This window comes from Paramisgurnus dabryanus, chromosome 12, assembly GCF_030506205.2.
Source record: "Paramisgurnus dabryanus chromosome 12, PD_genome_1.1, whole genome shotgun sequence".
Lineage (NCBI taxonomy): Eukaryota > Metazoa > Chordata > Actinopteri > Cypriniformes > Cobitidae > Paramisgurnus > Paramisgurnus dabryanus.
In genome coordinates, this window is record NC_133348.1 from 28626024 (window position 1) to 28649105 (window position 23082).

The 23082-nt window shown below is 36.8% G+C and overlaps 1 protein-coding gene across 1 annotated transcript in view; it reads right to left on the minus strand.

Moving 5' to 3' along the window:
* Positions 1-223: 223 nt before the first annotated feature.
* slc16a10 (solute carrier family 16 member 10) overlaps positions 224-23082 on the minus strand; it is a 37581-nt gene continuing 14722 nt past the window's right edge. Inside the window, exons 2-6 of the mRNA XM_065257410.2 lie at positions 12155-12299; positions 11266-11695; positions 6079-6222; positions 5653-5881; positions 224-2493 (exon numbers count right to left, since the gene is read on the minus strand). Coding sequence (XP_065113482.1) covers positions 2264-2493; positions 5653-5881; positions 6079-6222; positions 11266-11695; positions 12155-12299 — 1178 coding nt within the window. The 3' untranslated portion in view covers positions 224-2263. The remainder of the gene's footprint in view (positions 2494-5652; positions 5882-6078; positions 6223-11265; positions 11696-12154; positions 12300-23082) is intronic.

The window sequence follows — 23082 nt, forward strand, 5'->3', positions numbered from 1 at the left end:
TATTATTAATGAACTATAACAAATCAAAGCTTTTGTACATTTGCACAAAATTTCCAACGCTCTTAGTTTTTTCTGTATGCAAGCAGATTGATGAGATGATACTGAGATATCAGATCACTGTTGTATAAAAACAGAACACATGTGGTGTATCTTAAAAATATTTGTGACTTTCGATTCATTAATATTGTGTCGCTACCTTTAATAAGTGGCCAAGAAACACTGCTAAACGTAAGATCACCATTTTTATTACTACAGCCCATAAGGTTATGTTCGTTCTTTATTGTAGTTTGAAATATAGCAATGTGGTACATACAACAAAACATAACAGACAATGAAATCATGCAGGCAATCTTAAAATTGAACATAAGAAATATTGCAGTGGCACAATGCAGAAAATTGAAGCAACAATTCATCTGCATGATGATTTACAAATATAAGATTAGATGAAGAAATGGGAAATCTTACTTTGTATTTGTCATCATACCCATGGAGTCACTAGCTATCTACTGATGTATATTGCTTAATACTAGGTTTGGATGATTGGATATATTTCATTGTACAATATTACAAATAAAATTCATATCAGGTAAAATGCTAAACAGATGGACAAACGTTGCAAAGAATACTTTAGGCACCGAAGGTTTTGTTTTGGTGTTTAGCTGAAGTTTGAGGAAACTTTACAAGTAAATTATGTTTTATTACCTGAGTAAATTAATGCTGATTGTCTTCTGTCAACACAAAATATGCAACAACACGCGTATGTATGTGTGTATACAACCATGGTTTACATGAACAATATAGGATTAAAAAATACAAAAGAACTAAAGGTAAAAAATGAAATATGAAAAAGTTGGAAAAGCAACTCGTAATAATATTCAGATTACAAAAGAAAAATATTTGAATAAAGTTAAATGTGTCAGAGATTTTTTTCTCTGTTGTACTTGAATGAAAGGCATGACTTGAATACCTGCCAATGGTTTGAGTTTTAGTCATTCATATTAAAATCATATTGTCAAGGCACTAATATCTCTTAATATCATGACATATATATGAGATATGTGAGCATTTTCACCTGTGATCAGTGTTTCTCTTCTTTGATATTCATAAGAAATGCTTTATAAATCAAATCAACTGAGGTAGATTACAGGATCAAACGAATACTCCTATAGACCACGTGCCACACTGATGTGTAAGATAACGTCCAAAACAATAACAACAGGGGTTTAGTCAATAATACAGCACTACACTGTATACGTATTTAACACTGTAGGTCATATTCAACTTATCCACCGGCTATAGCATCATCACCAGGAACACAGGTCAAATTTATATCAAGTGATTAATACCAGATGATGACCTCTCATGAGGTATTAAATAAAATGGCATCACAGATGTAGTGAGTCACTATCATAAAGGGACAGTCTGATGAGAGAGTTTACCGTATAAGCTCATTCTCAAGTTAAAGTTATCAGACGTCGAGTGATAGCGAACAGCTTTAAGAAATGTGACCGACCGACACACACACACACACACATCTGGAGATCTGATGGCTTTCCTATGCACACGCCAACATTATAAAAATAAATTCATTATAAAGAGCAACTTCACATCCTCACTGCATAGAAAAAATACTCAATTCATATGAAATATATCTCTGCCCTGTCAGGAGCACAACACAACCCTAAATCTATAGAAAACACTGACAATATATCATAAGGCCTCGAGGACATAGCATTGCATAACAAACTGAATTTGGCTTTTTTTGATTATATAAGCAGCATTAATGTTTCCTATATATCACAGATAAAAGTGATGCATACTGTCATCGGCTTTATAAACACTCCTGAAGTGCTCAAGTTGAAGTTGTCAGGCATGGCTATAATCTGCATGCAATAAAAAAGTTACACAATTATAGGAAGCAAACAATACATGCGGTAATTCCTTATTACTACAACCTTTACCATTCAAAAAAGGTAACTGTAGTCAGAAAGAAAACAAATTAAAAAGAGATTAATTGTATTAATGAAAAAACTTGGTATTAAAATCCCCCTGCAGTTTGGCAAACATTTTCCCTTTTTGATAAAAAATTCATTTATAGCGTTCAAGTCCGCACAATTTCTATTGAAACCATTAAAAGTAAAAAAACTTTCAATGATGATTGCATAGCTTAAAAATCACATTTGTGCAGGAGTTGCCTGTTGGACGGTCAGTCAGAAGCGTTTCATGGCTTCTGTAAGTCTGCTCATTAAAACACTGCTTATATTCAGATGACAGATTCAGGATTATCGGCTTTCTCTGGAATGCCTGCGTCGTCTTGCGCGTCGATCTTTCGCTCCAGCATCTTCTCTGCAACATCAGCAGCTTCTTCATCTTTCCTCCGCCTCTTTGCCTCCACCCAGGGAATCAAACACAACACGGCACCACCGATGATCGGAGGAATTCCTGCCAGGTAAAAAGCCACGTCGTAGCTTCCCAAACGGTCCCTTAAGAATCCTGAGGACACAAATAAAGACAGAAATGAGATTCATCGGGTGTAAATCAAGGAATGCTTTTAGAAGGCCGAGGTTTGCACATAACATTTGTGTACAGCATCCCCCTTCATCAGAAGTTTTATTACCATTGCATGTTAACAAAAATATTTTGATTATATGAATTATATTATTTGAATAAATGATTATAATAATAAATATGATAACAGTCTGTATTAGGTATGAACAATAAAAAGCAGCTTTATTTTAAACACAAGACATTGCATTTTAACAACTAACTAGTTTAACAGTCAGTATTTGAGGGTACAGTAGTTTAAAGGATAATTCCGGTATTTAACACTTTGAGTCTCATTTCTGGTTTGTTTTGGATGAACTACAGTGATGGACACTGAAATTTGGGTCGTGTCTTGAGTTTTTGACTCGTTTAGAAGCGTCTCTTGACTGCTTCAGAATGGAAGTCAATGACCATGCACAAACATGTCATTAAAACAACACTTAACGTTCATTTTCAAAACTGTACTACTCACCGAGTGGTTTGTGGTGTTCGTTGATGATTAAAAACAAGTTGTGTAGCAAAATACAGTTTCTGTCGTGTTTTATTTGGCATTTTGTAAAATTCCATTGACTTCTCTTGGAAGACTTATCACTCCCTTGCCGGTAGTGTTGTTTTTGGCAGCCTGTTTTAATTTTAGTTTTAGTCTAGTCTTTGTGTCAAGCTGACATTTTAGTTTTTATTAGTTTTAGTCAGTTCATACTCTTTTTAGTCTAGTCAAGTTTTAGTCTACTAAAAGTCTGGGCATTTTAGTCTTATTTTAGTCAGAATTATCCTTGACTATTTTTGTCTAGTTTTAGTCGACGAAAACTGGTGCCATTTTTAGTCTAGTTTTAGTCAATGAACATTGTATTTTAGTCTCTTTTTAGTAATGCAATTCTACTTAACCCAGTCAATATAGTATAAGTACCTAGCAGAAGTATAGACAAAACCAAAATTTTCTTTTAGCCAAACCCATTAAAAAAAGTTATCTTGTTATATTATACCTTATAGATATAAGAATACATCCATTTCAGACATGGAAGATGCTCTGATTGGAATTTACTTGATTTGAAGATTTTACTTAATTTTGTTTATCCTCTGAGTGAGTGACTTGACTGTAGGTAAAGAGTCTACATTAAAGTCTACAAACAGAGTAGTCTAAGAAGAAACACACACACAGGGCCACTGCTGGTCAGATGGGTGCCATAAGCTGACTTTTACGGTGGTGCCACCTTTAGTTAAAAAACAACAACAAATCACAACTATAGTAGGCTATGTGTGAGAATAGCACTTTATTAAAATGCTATAGCACTTTATTAAAATGTTATTATGTTATTATCATTTATAATTGTATTTTGACAGCAACACAAACTACAATTATACAAATATGCAATATAGTATATCTGTATTTGTTCAGCTAATGGCACTATAATGTGACAAAGCTAATTTTACGTGTCAGTATAAATCCAAGCAATTTTGGAGAATTACTAAATATCTTTGTTCTAAGTAAATTAAAAACAAGCTTTAAGAAACATTATATGTCTATTAACAAAAGCAAAAGTTTGTATGTATGGTTATGTTCTTAATAATACAGCTGTTTGATTGATTTAACACTCAAACATTCAGTTAATTAAGTTTAGTTAATTCAAATAATAAATAAGGACACAGAACCTTGTTGTTAGCATATAAGTTATAAAACAACGTCTTCATCATATTTACCATGCTTCAAAACACAACGCAGCACATGTCATTTAAACGATTGAAGATGCAAACTGGTACATTGTTATATTATTTAAATCACACAGATGAGTTCGCGGTGCCAGCAGTCAACGCTATACATATTAACAGGCTTGTGAACTCACCTGAAAACGATGCACGGGTTTCATTTTGGACTTTTCGTTTCCATTTGAAGACTTGATGCGGCGGTGTATTCGCGGGCGCAGCTGGCCATCAAACGTGACGTGTCGCGTGTTACTGCGCAAACGGATTGCGTATGATATCAAAGCATCGCGAGAACAGACTGCTCTGCATGCTTTCTAATCGCTCTCGCGGTACGTTTACGTATTTTTGCGGATCGATTTGCAGAGCGCCATTGAACACACATGATAATTTGCAGTCAGGTGGCGGGGTGCCAGGAGATGGCTAGACGAAATAACGTTATAACATTTCGTCTCGTCTCGTTTTGGTCAACGAAAATGAAGACACATGTTAGCATAGTTTTTATTTAGTAAACCACTTTTAGTCTTGTTTTTATTCGTCAACAATATTGTATTATACATTTTATTATAGTTTTCGTCACATAACCAGCATTTACGTTGAGTCTCGTCTAGTTTTCGTCACGTGATAAAGGTTCGTTGACGAGGATATTTCGTCATACTTTTCGTTGACGAAAGCAACACTACTTGCCGGAAATCAGAAAAGGGTCTGTTTACATGTGGTTGTAGTTTTTTCGCTCGGTTTTCCCATATTTGATGGCCAGCTTTAGGTTTGAAGTTGAGCTCGATTGTGACTGTCTATACGCTAGACACAGAGCGTACTTGTATGGCAAAGTGGTTGTCGCCATCAAGTGGTCGGGAGTGCTAACGCTTCAGACTCAAATATAGAGAGCGGAAGTATATACGCGGTTGTGAGGTATCTGAAAAAATAGGTACACTATAGCAAATAACACAGATTGAAATCATACATTGCGCCAATATATTTGTTTTTAATCATCAACAAACACCACAAACCACTCGGTGAGTAGTACAGTTTTGAAAATGAACGTTAAGTGTTGTTTTAATGACATGTGCATAGTCATTGACTTCCATTCTGAAGCAGTCAAGAGACGCTTCTAAACGAGTCAAAAACTCAAGACACGACCCATTGTCAAAATTTCTGTGTCCATCACTGTAGTTCGTCCAAAACAAACCAGAAATGAGACTCAAAGTGTTAAACAACAGAATTATCCTTTAAATAGACTTTAATAAAGTAAAAAAAACTCAAATGATGGACAACGGTTCTCACAGAAGTGTGTCATGTCCCGTGGAAAAAAAGAAATGTTAAGTCCTATTTAGAAGAGGTGAACAAATGAAAGTAAAGTGGTTTAGTGTGACAGGACTCATGATGTCAGGAGAGAGGGGTAAGGTGTACCTGCGATGGGAGGTCCTACAGTCATGGGTACAGACATCATCCCCAGGAGAAAGCCAATGGCCTGAGAGACGTTCTGAGAGCCCACCAACTGGAAGGCAATCGGAGCCATGATGCAGATAAAACAGCCATCAAACAAACCCATGAGCAGACACACAGCGATCAGACCACCAAAATTCTGACATAGAGGAATCATCATAGACATCAGACCGATGACCAAGAATGATGACACCTGAGAGAGTGAGAGAGAGAGAGAGAGAGAGAGAGAGAGAGAGGGGGGATAGTTATAGGGACTATAACTCTTGACATTTATTTTGATAAACTTACACAGTGTATTCAATCTCTAGATTTGCTTCATATGTGTTTACTGTTGTTAACCCAATGCTCTAAAGGAACATAACAGTGTGATGGTTGTGTTGTTTATCTCACCTGTAAGTAAACTTTTTTGACTCCAGGTACATAATCAGCCACTCGACCGAAGATCAGACGACCCACACCAGACGTGATGCCGATACACATCAGCAGAAGCTCCTTATTGGTGTCCGCTCCAAACCTCTCTTCTACATGTTTCATCTGATAACAAACAAACACACCTGTCAGTGATGGTCAAGGTAGGCTAGAGTGGGGGGCGAAAGTGATTTTCTCAGAGCTCAGATCGCGATTAATCTATAGCAGAATAAAAGTTTTCGTTTACATCATATATTTGTGTGAACTGTGTATAATAATTATGTATATATAAATATGCACACATGCGTGTATCATTTTAAGAAAAAAATATATTTATATATACGCACTGCCCGAAAATACTCCCCTTGGCTACTTTTAATTTTTGGGCACTGCGTGATATCACTACGCCTGCTGCAGCCATGTTACGGCAGCAAAGTCCTTGATTATTACACCAGTTTGAGAGTATAGTCCTAGCCATATCGACCTAGAAAATCAATATAATAATTGAATAATTTTCTGTCGGTCTTAGTACACGATGTAACTACAGAAGAGTCAAGTTTTAAATAGTAGAAATATCAAAACTCTGGTTATTTTTTTGCACCGATGCTAATAGTCTAATCAGATTCAATGGATTATGCTAAGCTATGTAAAAAGTGCTAGCACCAGACCCGGAGATCAGATGAATGATGAATGACCACACATTCAGCATGCAACCCTTGATGGAGCTGACAAATATTGTGTTTATTTGTGATTGTTTCCTGCGTGTAGGTCCAGAAAGCTGTAAAGTAATTTTCTAATAACAAGTTGTGTTTCTGGTTTCATGTGTTACATTACTGATCAATCTACAGGTTATTTAGTGCTGTAACACATCCTGAAGTTTGCCTTCTCAGAGGTTTTCAGTATTAAAGTAAATTGGGTTTAAATGTCAGGAGTTTCTGTCGTTACTTTTGTCACACTTCTAATACTGTTGCATTGTATTGAGAATTTATTTTATGCTAATTTAATTTCATTTATTTTTCATACTGTTGAAAAAGTTTTATTCTTAACTATTCAAGTTTGTACTGTTGGGTTGCTTTTGAAACATCTGATGAATGGGGGTCAAAAGTAATAATGCGCTACTTGCGTTCAAAGTGAAATTATACTGAAGTCGTTCTACATTTGTACAAAATAGCACCTGGTAAAAATACTCTGTCCAAAACATTATCTTAAAAATTATGTTTTTCTGAAAAATGGTACTTTCGCCCCCGCCCTCCACTATGAACACACATACAGCTACACCAGAGACACAAATACTGATAGATTTCCTGAGCTTTTTAGAGAATTGTTCCCGCACACATTATAAATGTTATAAATGTATTGCTGAAACAAGGCACAAAGACTGTAAACTGGATGAGGTGCTGGAGCCACCAAGCATGGCTCCACCCATTAACACAATCACAAGCATCCAGTTGCATGCGGTATTTGAAAGTTGAGAGAGACGGCAGCTTTCCCATGAGTGGGCGTGGTTTCAGCGCTGACAGTGGACACGCCCCCAGCATTTGAGAGCAGAGAATCCTGCCTGGTTTTACAAGTTTTTGATAACTTATTTTATTTACTTGGTGGTTAATTTCATCATTCAAATTTGGCTTGCCGTTAATAACACATTTATAATAACACATTTAACATCAGACTTTACATGGACTTTAAACACCATGTTAAAAGTATTTAAGCAGTCTGTGGTGTGTGTGTGTGACGTCATTAGTGGGACTGTTCTGTCTCTTTGTTTTCAGATTGGTGCATTTTGGGAGGAGGACCCAAACGCCCATAAACCACCACCAACCACATCTGGTTCACATCATGTGCCCCCAATTGCCCTACTCTCTCTCTCTCTCTCTCTCTCTCTCTCTCTCTCTCTCTCTCTCTCTCTCTCTCTCTCTCTCTCTCTCTCTCTCTCTCTCTCTCTCTCTCTCTCTCTCTCTCTCTCTCTTTTGTTCTCTGTGCACATGGAAGTTTTTTTATGATAAAGTTGAGATGTGTGTGCGTGTGTGTGTGTGTGTGTGTGTGTATGCGTGTGTGTGAGAGACAGCAGCATTTAAAATGAATTATGGACATTCATGAGTAGTATGTCTCTCTTTTACACACACAGGCACACACACATGCCAACACACAAACACACACAGGAAAAGAGCTGTTTTCCTGCCTCTTCATTATAAGTAAATTCCAGTCATTGGCCTCTCGACATAAATACATACCGTGTGCCAAAAAATCAGACCTAACTGTTTTAGAGACAATATAAAATTGTAATACATTATTTAAGGTTTTCTTTTAAAGAAAAAGGGTTATTGTTGAACTGATCCTCTCGGACAAAGTACATTGGTTTTGGTTTCTTGCCACTGTCACCATGTTGTCTTGTTTTATGGTGACAATGCTGACATTAAGTGATAACAACACAACTTTCAAACCCAATGCTAAGTTATGGTAGATTATACTGACATACTACCCACTAAAATCCAATTTATTCAGCTTTGGTGTATTTTTAATGCGATCAATGCAGATTGTCTGTGTGTTTCACTTATCTTATCGTTTTTATGTACACTCTGCTTTCATTTGATACCTGTCTTCTATCATAATCATTGACTAAATGTCTTATAGTCTCAAATATATGGACCGTTTTAGTAGATATTACAAACATTTATGAAGAAAATAGAATGCATTCTATTTTATATATTTTCCTTTTTTCTGCATTTTCCTTTTTTAACGTAAAGCTGCTTTGCAACACTGTAAGAAAGTGTTATAAAAATAAAAGTCTATCATAAATGAGCAATAAAGATCACATATAAGATCATATAATAATAAATAATAAGGACTGGACTCTGACTTGTAGAAATGCTTATATGTATTTCTTGATGGTTTGACACATGATCGCTGACTTCAGCAGATTAGATAATGACAGCGTCAGCACGAGAGACACATCTCAGGATGAACCGAGTCACATGACAACAGATTTCCATCATAAAATGACGGCACAGCCTTAAATACACCACTACTGCTGTTATACCTTCATTTTATAATATACACTTAAGTTACAACAAACTACACAACTTAATTTAAAGGAAAATATAAAAACTTTTAAGTGTTTGTCAGTGAAAAACAGTTAACACACCATACTAATACTGTGTTTGCCCCATTTTGCCTTCAGAACTGCCTTAATTCTACATGGCATTGATTGAACAAGGTGCTGAAAGCATTCTTTAGAAATGTTGGCCCATATTTATAGGATAGCATTTTGCAGTTGATGAAGATTTGTTGGATGCACATCCAGGGCACGAAGCTCCCGTTCCACCACATCCCAAAGATGCTCTATTGGGTTGAGATCTGGATGACTGTGGGGTTCATTTTAGTACAGTGAACGCATTGTCATGTTCAAGAAACCAATTTGAAATGATTCTAGTTTTGTGACATGGTGCATTATCCTGCTGAAATTAGCCATCAGAGGATGGGTACATGGTGGTCATAAAGGGATGGACATGGTCAGAAACAATGCTCAGGTAGGCTGTGGCATTTAAACGATGCCCAATTGGCACTAAGGGGCCTAAAGTGTGCCAAGAAAACATCCCCCACACCATAACACCACCACGACCAGCCTGCACAGTGGTAACAAGGATCCATGTTCTCATTCTGTTTACGCCAAATTCTGACTCTACCATCTGAATGTCTCAGAAATCGAGACTCATCAGACCAGGCAACATTTTTCCAGTCTTCAACTGTCCAATTTTGTTGAGCTCGTGCATATTCTATCCTCTTTTTCCTATTTGTAGTGGAGATGAGCGGTACCCGGTGGGATCTTCTGCTGTTGTAGCCCATCTGCCTCAAGGTTGTGCATGTTGTGGCTTCACAAATGCTTTGCTGCATACTTCGGTTGTAACGAGTGGTAATTTCAGTCAAAGTTGCTCCTCTATCAGCTTGAATCAGTCGGCCCATTCTCCTCTGACTTCTAGTATCAACAAGGCATTTTCGCCCACAGAACTGCAGCATACTGGATGTTTTTCCCTTTTCACACCATTCTTTGCAAACCCTAGAAATGGTTGTGCGTGAAAATCCCAGTAATTTTGTGCAGATTGTGAAATACTCAGATGGGCACGTCTGGCACCAACAACCATGCCACACTCAAAATAACTTAAATCACCTTTCTTTACCATTTTGACATTCAGTTTGGAGTTCAGGAGATTGTCTCGACCTGGACTACACCCCTAAATGCATTGAAGCAACTGCCATGTGATTGGTTGAATAGATAATTGCTTTAATGAGAAATTGAACTGGTGTTCCCAATAATTCTTTAGGTGAGTGTATATCAGTTTTGTCAATGTTAATTTGTCTTAAAGAGGTATAGCACTATATATATTCAAACTGGTTTAATGTCATCTGGATTGTATTTTGCATGGAGATCACACATGGCTTTCTGTCGAGTTTCATTTCCATTATTTTACAGACCATGAAAGAGAAGAGAGAGATGCTTCTCATGCCATTTGATGTTGCATTATTATGTTTTTGGCATTTAGGAGTGTTTTCCTCATCCGCACTGATTCGAGTCAGCAGTTGATGTTTCTCCTCCCGGTTGGAGTTTAGGGTTGAAACTGAGAGCCGGGTTAACTAAACGGTTTAAAAACACTGAGTCCATCTGACCTCGTACCCTGAGGAGCCTGTTTTTGTTTTGGCTTGATTGGGTCGAGTGTACGGCTCAACCCTGTCAGATGACAATGACATGCTGAGATGAATGTTTAATGTTACGGATCACCCCAAACCCAGCGCTTCTTCAGCCTAAAAACACATAGCGGAGACGCCCCTGGATAATACGAAACATTTCACAACACGAGAACAACTATCTGCACATAAACAAGCAGCGCTGCCCATGAGCCGTCATGTCCCAGAGAATCTATCCTAACACAATGTCTGTTTGCGTACGCCAGCGCTGGAACAACAACCTCATCTCTACAGATCAAATTGACTTTTTATTATTATGTAATGATCCTCACAGGACAAACATTTCCCACGTCAGAAGCTGCATGACTATTAAGCATTTGGTTCATTCAGGATCAACAATCTTCTCTTCTGTCACGTCCTCAAGCATCATTACGACACACAACACAACACTATTGATATCTGAATCAGACAAACAGCGTGCACACTTACCAGGTGAACGTAAGGCACAAAGTATCCATAGAGGGCCGCAGGGATTCCAAACGCCCAGATACGATATCCCAGAGATTTCCAGATCTGCACGTTAAAGACCCTGCTGAGCGCCGGAAAGCGACCGCCGGACTTAGCGTTGCTCACGGGTTTGGGCAGGAGGGGTTTGTAGGTAAAGCCCGCCAGCACCAGCACAAACATAAAGATGGACAGAACTCGCAGGGTGTGATGAAGTCCCACGCGATCCAGCAGACCCTTCATCATGTACGGCAGCGTGATGGTGAAAACGCTGCTGCCGGCCGTCACGATCCCGTTTACCAGACCCAGCCTCTGCTTAAAGTAGTGACCCAGGATCACCAAACTAGGCTGATATGCAAAACTGCACCCACAGGCGAAAACTATGCCATAGGTGAAGTACAGCGGCCCGAGAGACCTGCAAAGAGAAACATGCACGTGATGACTGCTATTTTCAAATCAGTGTAAAAGTTGTATATTTTAGATGTTAAAATACTTTGATATAATAGTTTGACTGTGATCATGCCATGAAAAACTCTCATTGGCTGGTTTAGGTTGTGGGTGGGACTTTCTGTTTGTCTCATTAATCAGATATAAAGACTTGACTGATCTCTAGTCTGATCTCACTATGTATCTGCAGATGTTTGTCTTTTATGTCACTGACACAATATTGGTTTGATAAGATCAAACATCATCTTTATCTGACAGAGATCTGCAATGTTTCCTCTCTCTATGTGCTAGTAATGATAACTATGATAAGTAAATTTAACCAACCTCTCAGAACAATTAGTCAGATTACCAAACCACTTAGTTAACCTAGATAAGCAATTAACTTTGAACAGAGTCAGAAACAGAATCTGTAAGAAATCTTACTTACGAGACAAAGGAACTGGCCAGAATTCCCACAAACCCCACAGCTGCCCCGGCGACCGCTGTTATCCGACAGCCGAAGAGATCGGTGAAGACACTGACGATTGGTGAGCAGAAGAAGATCATACCCATGGAGAGAGAGCCGACCCATGCTACAAAAACACAAACAAACACACTGATATAAACTCAATACAAGAGCTGTCAATCACAGCACAAACTACACTACATATACATCTGTTCATCTGTCTTTGAGGTTACTGAGTCCTAACACAGGTTTAAAGGTGCTAAAGAATGCATTGTACTTATTACTGTTAATTTTGAATTGTTTTCTGATATCTACATAGAAGGTGTGTGGCTTTATTAAGTGCAAAAATTATCTAGAGATGGTTTTACATGTCCATTTAAAACCCTAGGATTTTCCTTTAGAATAAAATGGTCTATCATTCCCTTATTTGAAAGGGTCATGAATAATAATGCTGAGCTCTGCTCTGATTGGCTGTTTCTCAGAGCGGCTCCTTCAGTAGCTCTGTGTGTGTGTAAACAGACCTTATGTTTGAGTCTTTTTCAGAATGGACTTGCATAACGTAAATGTAACGTCAATAGTAGACCTAGCATATAGCATTAACTAGCATATAGCGCTAACTCAGCAGTCACAACTTTGTTTTTAGCATTGCAACAACATTGTACTTAATTTAATGTTGGGGCGTACATCATGACACAAATTCACGGACGGGCATTTCATTTTTCAGGGGGGCACAAATGAGAGCAACCTCACTGCAATGCATAATATCTAGGGATGCACCGATTCCACTTTTTTTGTAATACAAGTACGAGTACGAGTACTTGCATTTCAGTACTTGCCGATACCGATTCCGAGTACTTAATAAAAAAACATGATTTAAATTTACAGGTAACAGCTTTAGTCATATAATTTAACAAAAAAACAAAGGACTAGTTTTCCAGTTTGTTGTAAACTCTGCCTCTTTGGACGACACGAGGCATTAACCCCTTACACGCCGCTCAAACATAGACATTTCTCAGACGGTGGTATCGATTCCAGGTATCGGGGGACTTTTAACGAGTACGAGTACTTTAGAAAATGTGGTATCGAGGCCGATACCCGATACCAGTATCGGTATCGGTGCATCCCTAATAATATCATTAATTATGAATTAAATGGACAAAAAAGAGAGGAAGAACTAACATACCTCTCCATTAACGCAATTCAACGGAGAAGTCGTAAAGATTGAAACTAGCTTACTGAAGCAATCTAAACGCAAATAAAACACGTCGCAGGGCTCGACATCAACGCTTGTCCGCTTAATATCAGAGACAAGTGGATTTTTTAAAAGGCCAAGTGAAAGAGAATTTTACTTGCTCGACCGAACAAGTTGCCTAGTCTGATTAAAAACGCCAATAACAATCACCAAAACAGGATAATGATTCTGCATCCTTTAATCAATGGCGACCGAAAGTGAATAATGTAATAACGCAAAGTTAAACAAATAAGCACAGCAAACACATAGTGTGTTAACAAAGTGGGTTAAACATACTGCGGTAAAAATTTGGATTTTTTATTAACATGATATAGTTAAGCAGCATCACATCACGATTGAAAATGTGACAGATTTAATGACAGTTCACTAAACAAGTTATTAATATTAAGCCACTTACATTTTAGACGCAATGTTGACTGTTTTTGTTGTTTCAGCAGCGAAAATAGTGAAAGATAACAGCAGAACCATAACGTGTCAGTCTCACTGCAGGCACTCAATCGTGTCTTAACGTTAAGCGGTGGCGCGCTTAGCAAACAACCAAACATTTCCGCGCTCACTATTGACAAACCAATCAAATACGTTTAAAATATATATTTTTTAAATCAGACCAAACACGTTTTTTTTTATTCAGGAGTTATATATGTATAAAAAAAATAACTTTTAATAAATAACAGTGGCCTATTGACAAAAACATGGAGCTGGTGAACAGGTGAAGGGAGACCGCAGGTTCGTCCAGGGCGGGCACTGGTGACTCACAGGGCGGGCCCGGCCCCCTAAAGCCCGCCCATGGCGCCGGGACTGTGTTGGAGGCTCACAATATGTCATTGCCATGTACAGAACTCTTATTATTAATCTATGCCAAGGTAAATACAGTTTTACAGTCTACAGCACCTTTAAAATCTGACATGAAGTCCGTGACCCATTCCACCTCTCTTGCGCACACACACACACACACACACACACACACACACACACACACACACACACACACACACACACACACACACACACACACACACACACACACACACACACACACACACACACATACAAACAACATCAGACAGACAGACTGAGAGAGTCAGTATGTGTAATCTGTTGATCTGTCAGTGATGTTAATGTAACACTGCTGCAATTGTAGACAAACATTGGTTTTTCTGTGACGCACTTTCATGTCCTTGATGTTGCTCTGCTGTCTTTGACAGTTTCATATGGGAAGTAATAGAAATAAATCACATGATGTCGATCAGGATTAAAAATGAACAGAAAATATGACATTCATAAATACTCCATTACATTAATGAATACTCCATTACATTGAGCAGATCTGTGTATGAATAAAAGCTAATAAACCATTATACTGTGTGACGTGAAAGAGCAGAAGAAATGTTGTCATCTGGATCTAAGGGGTTTTTCTCCAGACTTCTGTGACAACCTCACGACATAAACCTAAGATGGAGGAGCCTGCACACCAGCATCCACAACCCAATCTTAAAGGGATAGTTCACCCAAAAATGAAAATTCTGTTTTCATTTACTCCATGTTGTTACAAACCTGCATACATTTCATTGTTCTAATGAACACAAAGGAAGATATTTTGAGAAATGTTTGTAACCAAACAGTTTGTGGACCCCATTCACTTCCATAGTAGGAAAAAAGAATACTATGGAAGTAAATGGAGTCCACGAACGGTTTGGTTACAAACATTTCTCAACACATCTCCCCTCGTGTTCAGCAGAACAAAAACATTTATTTCAAAAAATTATGACAAAATTTTAATTTTAGGTAAACTACTCCTTTAAGGCACGTTGTGGTATAGTAACAAAATACTTTATTTATTTATTTGTGTTATTAAGCACAAATGTCTTTTTCGTTTCACTCAGGACAAATTTCTATAAATAGATTTTCATGTCCGTAGCACAACTTTCTTTTTCATGTCATTTTATGTATTTGTTTCTCATTTTTTTCCTGTTTTTTACCATTGTTGCTTGGGGTTAGACTGACTTTCTGTTTTAGTTCAGACATCCTAACCCAAACCTTCCCTCAACCACAACCGACAATAATTTAAAAATAGAAAATAAAAAAGAAAAACAATACATAAAATGACACAAAAATAAAAGTCATGCTACAGACACAAAAACTAATTATAGAAATTTGTGCTGAGTGACACAAAAAACAATCGTGCCCAAGAACACAAATAAATAAATCAAATATTTTGTAACTATACCACAAAATATCTTGAGGTAGAGTTGGCATCCTTGAGAAAACAACAACATTAATGTCCTGTCATTCTCCGCAGTTCTTCTTCTACAGTATTCTTGAATAATTCCTCACATCAGTGATGGTCAGCCTATTATCACTGATGTTCATCTGAGTTGTGTTTCCACAGAGAAGATCAGCAGGTGAGTTAGGTTACTAAATCAAACAAACATCACATAATCTCTAAGAGCTTAACATGTCCACATCCTCTAACGCCAAAACAAACCCAAAACGGCACAAACAAACAACTGAACCTTCAATAGTGTGACGGGCGTAGTTTAATCGGGCTGACAATCTGGTTCATAATTGAATTATGTGTAAACAGGACTGATACACAGATTCTGTTGCATCCGCTTCACTTCTTACTTTAAACAATGATGACGGTAAACATTAGACTGACAGAAGACTTATGATGACATCTTCCTGAACGCTCAGTTCCTGAATACCACAAATAACCCTAACTACTCCAAACACTTACTGTGTTTACTTCACTTCCTCTTTCTGTGGTTTTATCATCACATTCATACTCAAGAGTTTAAGAACAGCTAAATTAACTAACAATAAATCTGCTCGTGTATGCTGCACACATCCTGACTATACAAATCAACAGACTGTCTCTCAGTGTACTCAAAAACCCATTCATTGTGTCTGCTTAACTCAATACACAACACATAACATAAGTGTTTATTACTGTAACACACATCTCTGACGGATAACAAAAAACAATAAACATGAAACAATATCAAAGTGCCATACAAATAAACTTTAACTGTACTTCCTTCAGAGCAGTTTAAGTTATTATTATTTAGTACACAAGATCCGCTGCCAATATTGTACAATGGAAGTAAAACATCAAGCAAAAAATAGAAAAAATATGAAATATTAAAACAAAATAGTGGTCAGTAGGTTATAAAAGTATTTGATGATTTAAGAGTAAGGAGACCCTGAACACACAACTTGCATACTTTGCATTGAAAATATCCAATTTCACTGTGTTAAATACTGACTGAGCTGAAGATCCAGCAATAATATTGTTTTATAAGATTGTGAACAATGTTCATGTATTACTGCTTACACAAACACTTCCACAGTTCAACGTTCATAACATCTGAGCACCGCACCCAACATTTCTCTTCAGACTCCTCTCTTCTCAGTCTTAATAAACTGCTATAAATCACAGACTTATAAATCATTGTGTATAAACATTGTTGTAATTGTAATTTTGTATTTTTTATACTATGCATTATTGTGTGTGGTGAGATTGCTGTGGCATGTGAATTTTCCTTCAGGGATTAATAAAGTTACTCAAATCAAATCTATATGGATCTTGATTGATGTGTCCTATCATCACATTGGTACAGATAAGAGGCCTCATTTATAAAGCATGCGTACGCACAAATCCATGGCAAAGTCCATATTTATAAAAACTGTCTTTGATGTGGAAAAGTACTTAGTGCCACGCCTTGACTGATGCTGCAGGTTCTTGCTCGAAAAGGATTTAAACATTGACTGGTGCTCTTTTATATGTCAATGACATTAATTATACATCGTTTAAATGCGGAAATTTGAAACTATTTAGAGATGCCCAATTTCAAGATCCTTTGCAATTTATAGTTTTTATATCTATACGCGTGTTTGTTTTTTGTGCCTACGTTTGTTTTATGAATCACATGTGCACGCTTTTGACAAATGTTAGTAAGATTAATGAGGCCTAAGGACTCAGATTGATGTTTATCTGTGAGAATGCATGAATGCTTGGATTATCTGCTAGTAATATAATGAATGAGTGTTTCTCATACACCTTTGGCATTAAAATGATAAATGAAAATATTCCTCCATTACTCATGAAGAGTAAAGTGTGACAGCTCAGCTGTATGAGATTCTCTCTCGCAGATTATATATAAAAGTTTGAAAGTTTTCTCTCAGTGATTTATTATAACCTGAAGTTAACTGAAAACAAATGAAGCTGCTGAGGTAAAGATATTTCTCTTGCTGTGAATTTGGTTCACTCAGTATTTCTATTTTAATGGAATATAAATGAGCTCTATTGTTATTGTTATCATTATGTAGCAAGCATATACAGCTGTTATTTAAATGCGACAGTTTTAAAACAAATAAAATAATCTTATTTGTAAATGCAAAACACAGATGAGGCATGCAAATAAATGCAAACACACCTTTGCAAAACAGAATTAGCCTAGCCAGCCTAAGGTCAATATAATCTGTCAAACGAAAATAATGCAAAGCATTTAGGATTGTTTAGTGCAAATCTACAAAGCCACAAATCCCAAAACCCAACAGAGATTTAATGAAGTCAAAATGAGACAGTATTTACACTTTAACTGTGAAAAACTAAACCAATGATAGGTGCGAGAGAAAAACATTGAGTGCTCAGGACCCTTAATGCATTCACTCTATTGACAGCCAGCACTGTTAGACATTTTCAAGGATTTTTACAGTAACCTACTGGCAACACTGTTGCCAGTAGGCTACTGTAAATAAGATTTACAGTTCTAAACTGTATTTCCATTTTACAGTATTTAAATGCTACTGTAAATATGTAATACAGTGTGCTACCGTAAAAAACCCAGGTTTGCAGTATACTACTGTATAAAATACTACTATTCTTTTTATTTTTTTATACATTCATTTTTATTATATTTAAATTAGCTATAATTTTTAGATAAAATTAATTTTTACATTTTAACCTACAGATACTGCTAACATTTAATTCAAAGAGACAATTTCAAATATTGAAGCCTTTATTTAAAACAATACAAATACTTTAAGAAGTTGTGTGAAATTACAATTCATTTAATACATTTAAAATAACATAAATTATAAACATACATACATATATCACTGATTACAGGTTTAGTTAATCCAAAAATTATAATTGTATAATTTAAACAATGATTTTCTTTGGTTTTCCAGTTACAATGGGAGTAGTCTGTGACCGCATTATAAAATGGCTCCACATTATACATGCTATATATTTCAAGTGTCCCAAAGACATACAAAAAGGGGTGATGAAAATATAATCCATATAATCAATTTTGACCCGTCATTTCTCTAAATGAGTAATGCAAGTAAACAGCTATACCTGATGGATAGGATGCTCACAGTCAAGTTTACTGTCAGGTCTGCAACAACCAGGATATACCAACAAAATATACACATCAGGAAGAATGTGTAGATGCAGTATTTGGAGAGTCTTTGGCATAGGACTTCACACACCCAATCATGTCTGCCTTTAGACGACTTTAAAGCTCTACTGTGTACTTTATTGAGTTAATTCTTAACAAAAACCCATGTTTTCTTTCAAAAGTATGTGCTCATTCATGTGTAATTACTTCCCACCCACTAATGAAAGTATTCTCGTAAGTGTAGAATCTGCTATTTAAAATGCATACCGTCGAAGCGCTCTCTGGCTGAATCCATGTTGTGCCTCCATCTTTGAAATACATTCGCCGACGAGGGACATTCCTGAAATTCAAGCTCCGCCTTTCGCGCTTTCACTCTACACTCATGCTGGCCGATAGCTGAAGCCTCCGGAGGTTGCATGTGTAGGCGGTATACGTCATCAATACAGTCTTATTTCAGAATATTAACAATTATAAAGCTGACAATTATTTTTAGTTAATTATAAATTGATGTAATATGCGTATGACTTGCGAATGTAATGCTCAGTTGATTTAAATAAACCAGGCTTGATGACGTATCGTATCCAGCCTGTGACCTGCGTAGCTGAATCCTTCGGATTTTACAACAACCGCACACCGTGATGAACCTGCGATCTAATGCTTTGATTTGAAAGCCTGTTGAAGACATATTCTCGAGGACATTAAAACAAATCGCCAAGGAAGCGAAACGGGGATTTTAAACGACAACGCGACAGGAAAAACATCAAGACCAAAGTCACTATTGGAGTTAGTTTTCCAAGAGGGGGCTCAAGGGACACTGAAGTTGCACTTTCTATATTCTCCACAGGTAATTCAGCATATTCGTTTACATCAATACAGTCCATGTTGTAAACTTGAAGTTTTATAGTTCCTTGGCTAACTTTAGCATGATTATGCATAACACTTGTTAGTGTAAACATGCATGTGGTTTAATGTGTCCGAACAGACACACGCCGTCTCTCCGCCCATTTATGTAATCTGAGGTACTGAGATAAATGTTTTTCATCTTTTCTGACCTCTAGCACAAACACACGGTGACAGCGCTATTTTTAGCCTTTCATTGATAAAAGCGTCTGATCTGCGCGTCTTTCGTTTCATTTTACAAGCGTGTGAAAGTTGCGCGATCTTTTTTCACCAATATGAGAGAAAGCTCTTACATATACACGGACATGTAACGTGTACTTAAAACATAAGCATTGTACTCTGACATAATGTCTGACATAATACTCTGATAAAAGCGTCTGATCTGCGCGTCTTTCGTTTCATTTTACAAGCGTGTGAAAGTTGCGTGATCTTTTTTCACCAATATGAGAGAAAGCTCTTACATATACACGGACATGTAACGTTTACTTAAAACATAAGCATTGTACTTTGACATAATATTAATTCGCGTCCATTTAAACCCGTCATGGTTGCTTTTTGTATGTGATTTTAAGCGGACATATCATGACAATCAGACTTTTTTCATGTTAAACATAAATCGGTGTGCTTTGATGGATCACAGGCAAAGGACATTGCAAATTGTTCATTTTTTTTCTCATTGCTTTTGCTTTGTAGCTACTGGAAGCCATGTTAACCTTGGCATGACACGGCCGGGCCACCGTACGAGTTAAAACGCGTTCCGAATGGGGGGGGCTAGAAAGTATTATTCAGTTGCTTGTCATATAGACTTTCACCGCTAGATGGGAGTAGATCTTACACAGTGGAGCTTTAAATTATGTCAAGTTACATGGAGTTATGCTATAATGATTTGGTGTTATACATTCTGCATCCTACTTTTGAAGCTAGAGAGGTGATCATGATCCACTACCACTGTAACCAGAAAACCCATAACACCACAAAATCAGGATCATAATAGCAACATTAAATTTTTTGTGACCATTTTATTTAGTCTAGTTAAGTTCTCTTAAAATAGAACTGGTTTAAAATGAAACAATGACTGTCTGTCTTTACATTTATCTTCACATTTACAGAAAAAGGCAAATAACATACAGTGCATTGCAAAGTATACATTTTTTATCAGCATGTGCATTCCCTTGTTTGAACCCATGGCGTTTAATGATGCTAACACAATGCTCAACCACAGAGAAAGGTCTAAGAATGTTCCTTGAAAGTTCCCAAAGTTCCAAATAACGTTATGATTGTTTTTGCTTGTAATGATAAAAAAACATTACATTCTATTATTTACCAACTGTTGTAAAACATTATTTCTTAATGTTCTGTTAAAATATTGCATATAAACATTCATAAAATATACTAAACATGTGTTTTAAACATTGTGAGTACATTTAAACATGACATTGTCTGAAAATAAAATGTAACATTCCTCTAACATTCGCACAATCAAGAAACATTCCTAAACAATTTAAAAACTGGACACTTTTATGTTGGCTTAACATTATTGGGACCTTTGGGAACGTTGTTAAAACTTAGAACTAGAACTTAGAACTAGAGGAGATATACTCTTTAGCCTTTACTTACAGTAAATACAGTAAATGTACTTACCAACTTACAGTTCTGAATGCACATCAAAATGAATTGTCATAAGAAATAATACAGTAGCTTCAAAAAAATACCATACTTCTGGTATAAAATAATCAGTCTTGTCATAAAATAATCCTGTGAGTCCTGTAAGCAAAAGAAAGATGGTCATAATTATTTTGAACCACAGTTTATTACAGTACTGTTTGTTACAGCTGATAGTTAATTAGGGAGACCTAACTAATGCTTTGTGTACACCTAAAGACTTTGAAAAGATTTAGAAAAGACTCTATAAGATTATCAGCTCACATCTAAAGACTTCGGTTCACAGTTTTTAGTCTCAGACAAAAAGATTTTACAAACACTGAATCTTGTAGTGACACTATTTACAAGACTACAAGAAGATTATTTTAGCTTTTTATTGCCACCAAATTCCTCCCATCATGCTCAGCAGTGTATAATAAAATATATATATAATATATATATATAAAATATATAGTGTATAGTGTAAAATGTAGGAGAAGCAGCTACAGTTAGCTACTGTGGCTTTTGCCATTGCAGTCATTTGCAGTGAAAGAAAAAAGAAGTGAGGGCCTTGTCCCCACTCCCACTTAGAGGTCTCAGCAAACTGTGTCCTGAAAGACATGCTGCGTGTTTTAACCTCAGCAAATGGAACATAGGCTACATAGGGTAGCATTAGTTACATTTTCCCAGTTTGTGCAAAGCTAGATTTTCTCTTTTTCATTCAGTCTTTCATTCGTGCTCTTGTACAGTAATGTCAATATCAAACATTAGTACGCCGGTTTCAACAGCGTTTGCAGCGCATACTGTGCAGTTTAATAACAGTATAAAAATCTCAAGTTCACATTACTTTATTTTATATGCATTAATGAGCAAAACCTCTTCAAGACGGTTTTTGACGGTCAGTGTAATTTATTTAACTGTGATTTGTTTAACCCACATTGTTTTCGTGCTGTTCTGGTTCGTGTAATGACATATATAGACACAATACACAATTATAGACATAACAAGCCCATGGCACATTATTAAACATGTTTCTCTTAAGTTTTACGATAAAATAAAAAATTCACTCAGTGATTGACAGCATGAAGCAGTCGATCGTGTTTCCCTTCAACAGTTTAAGCATAAGATTTAGATTTATAGATGTACGTTATCTGTTTCTCTGAACAGTATTAAGCTATATGAGGACTCATTTGCTGGGCAGAGAGTGAATGACAGCGCAGTCTTCTGGTGTTTTTAAATATTTAATTGCTTTCTTTTGAATTGCTCAAAGTCATGACTGTTTGAAACACACTTGGTGTCACATTTATGACCGCACGCGTGCGGTGTACATGCTTGTTAACATGGGCACCGAAAAAACACGCGCCGCATACGCGTTGCTCACGCTTTTCGGCAAATATCGCTCCACTTCTTTTCTTTATCCACTCTGTCGTGGTATGAACGGCAGTTTACATCAAAAAGACACGGCTGCTCTGCCCACCGCTCGACAAGGCGCTCCTCTCATCCACACGGTCCATTTTCGCCTACTTGGCGCTCGTTCTGTTTCCACGTCCGTCTACATGTTTCTTTGTTGTGACTGATGGCTTCCTGTTTCCGGTTTTCGGAGAACGAATTTATTGGTTGTTAATTGTTTTACGTCACGAGACTACGCTGGGACTTGCGATAATATCAAACATGTTTGATATGAAAGACTAAAGAAAGACTGGCATAAATCG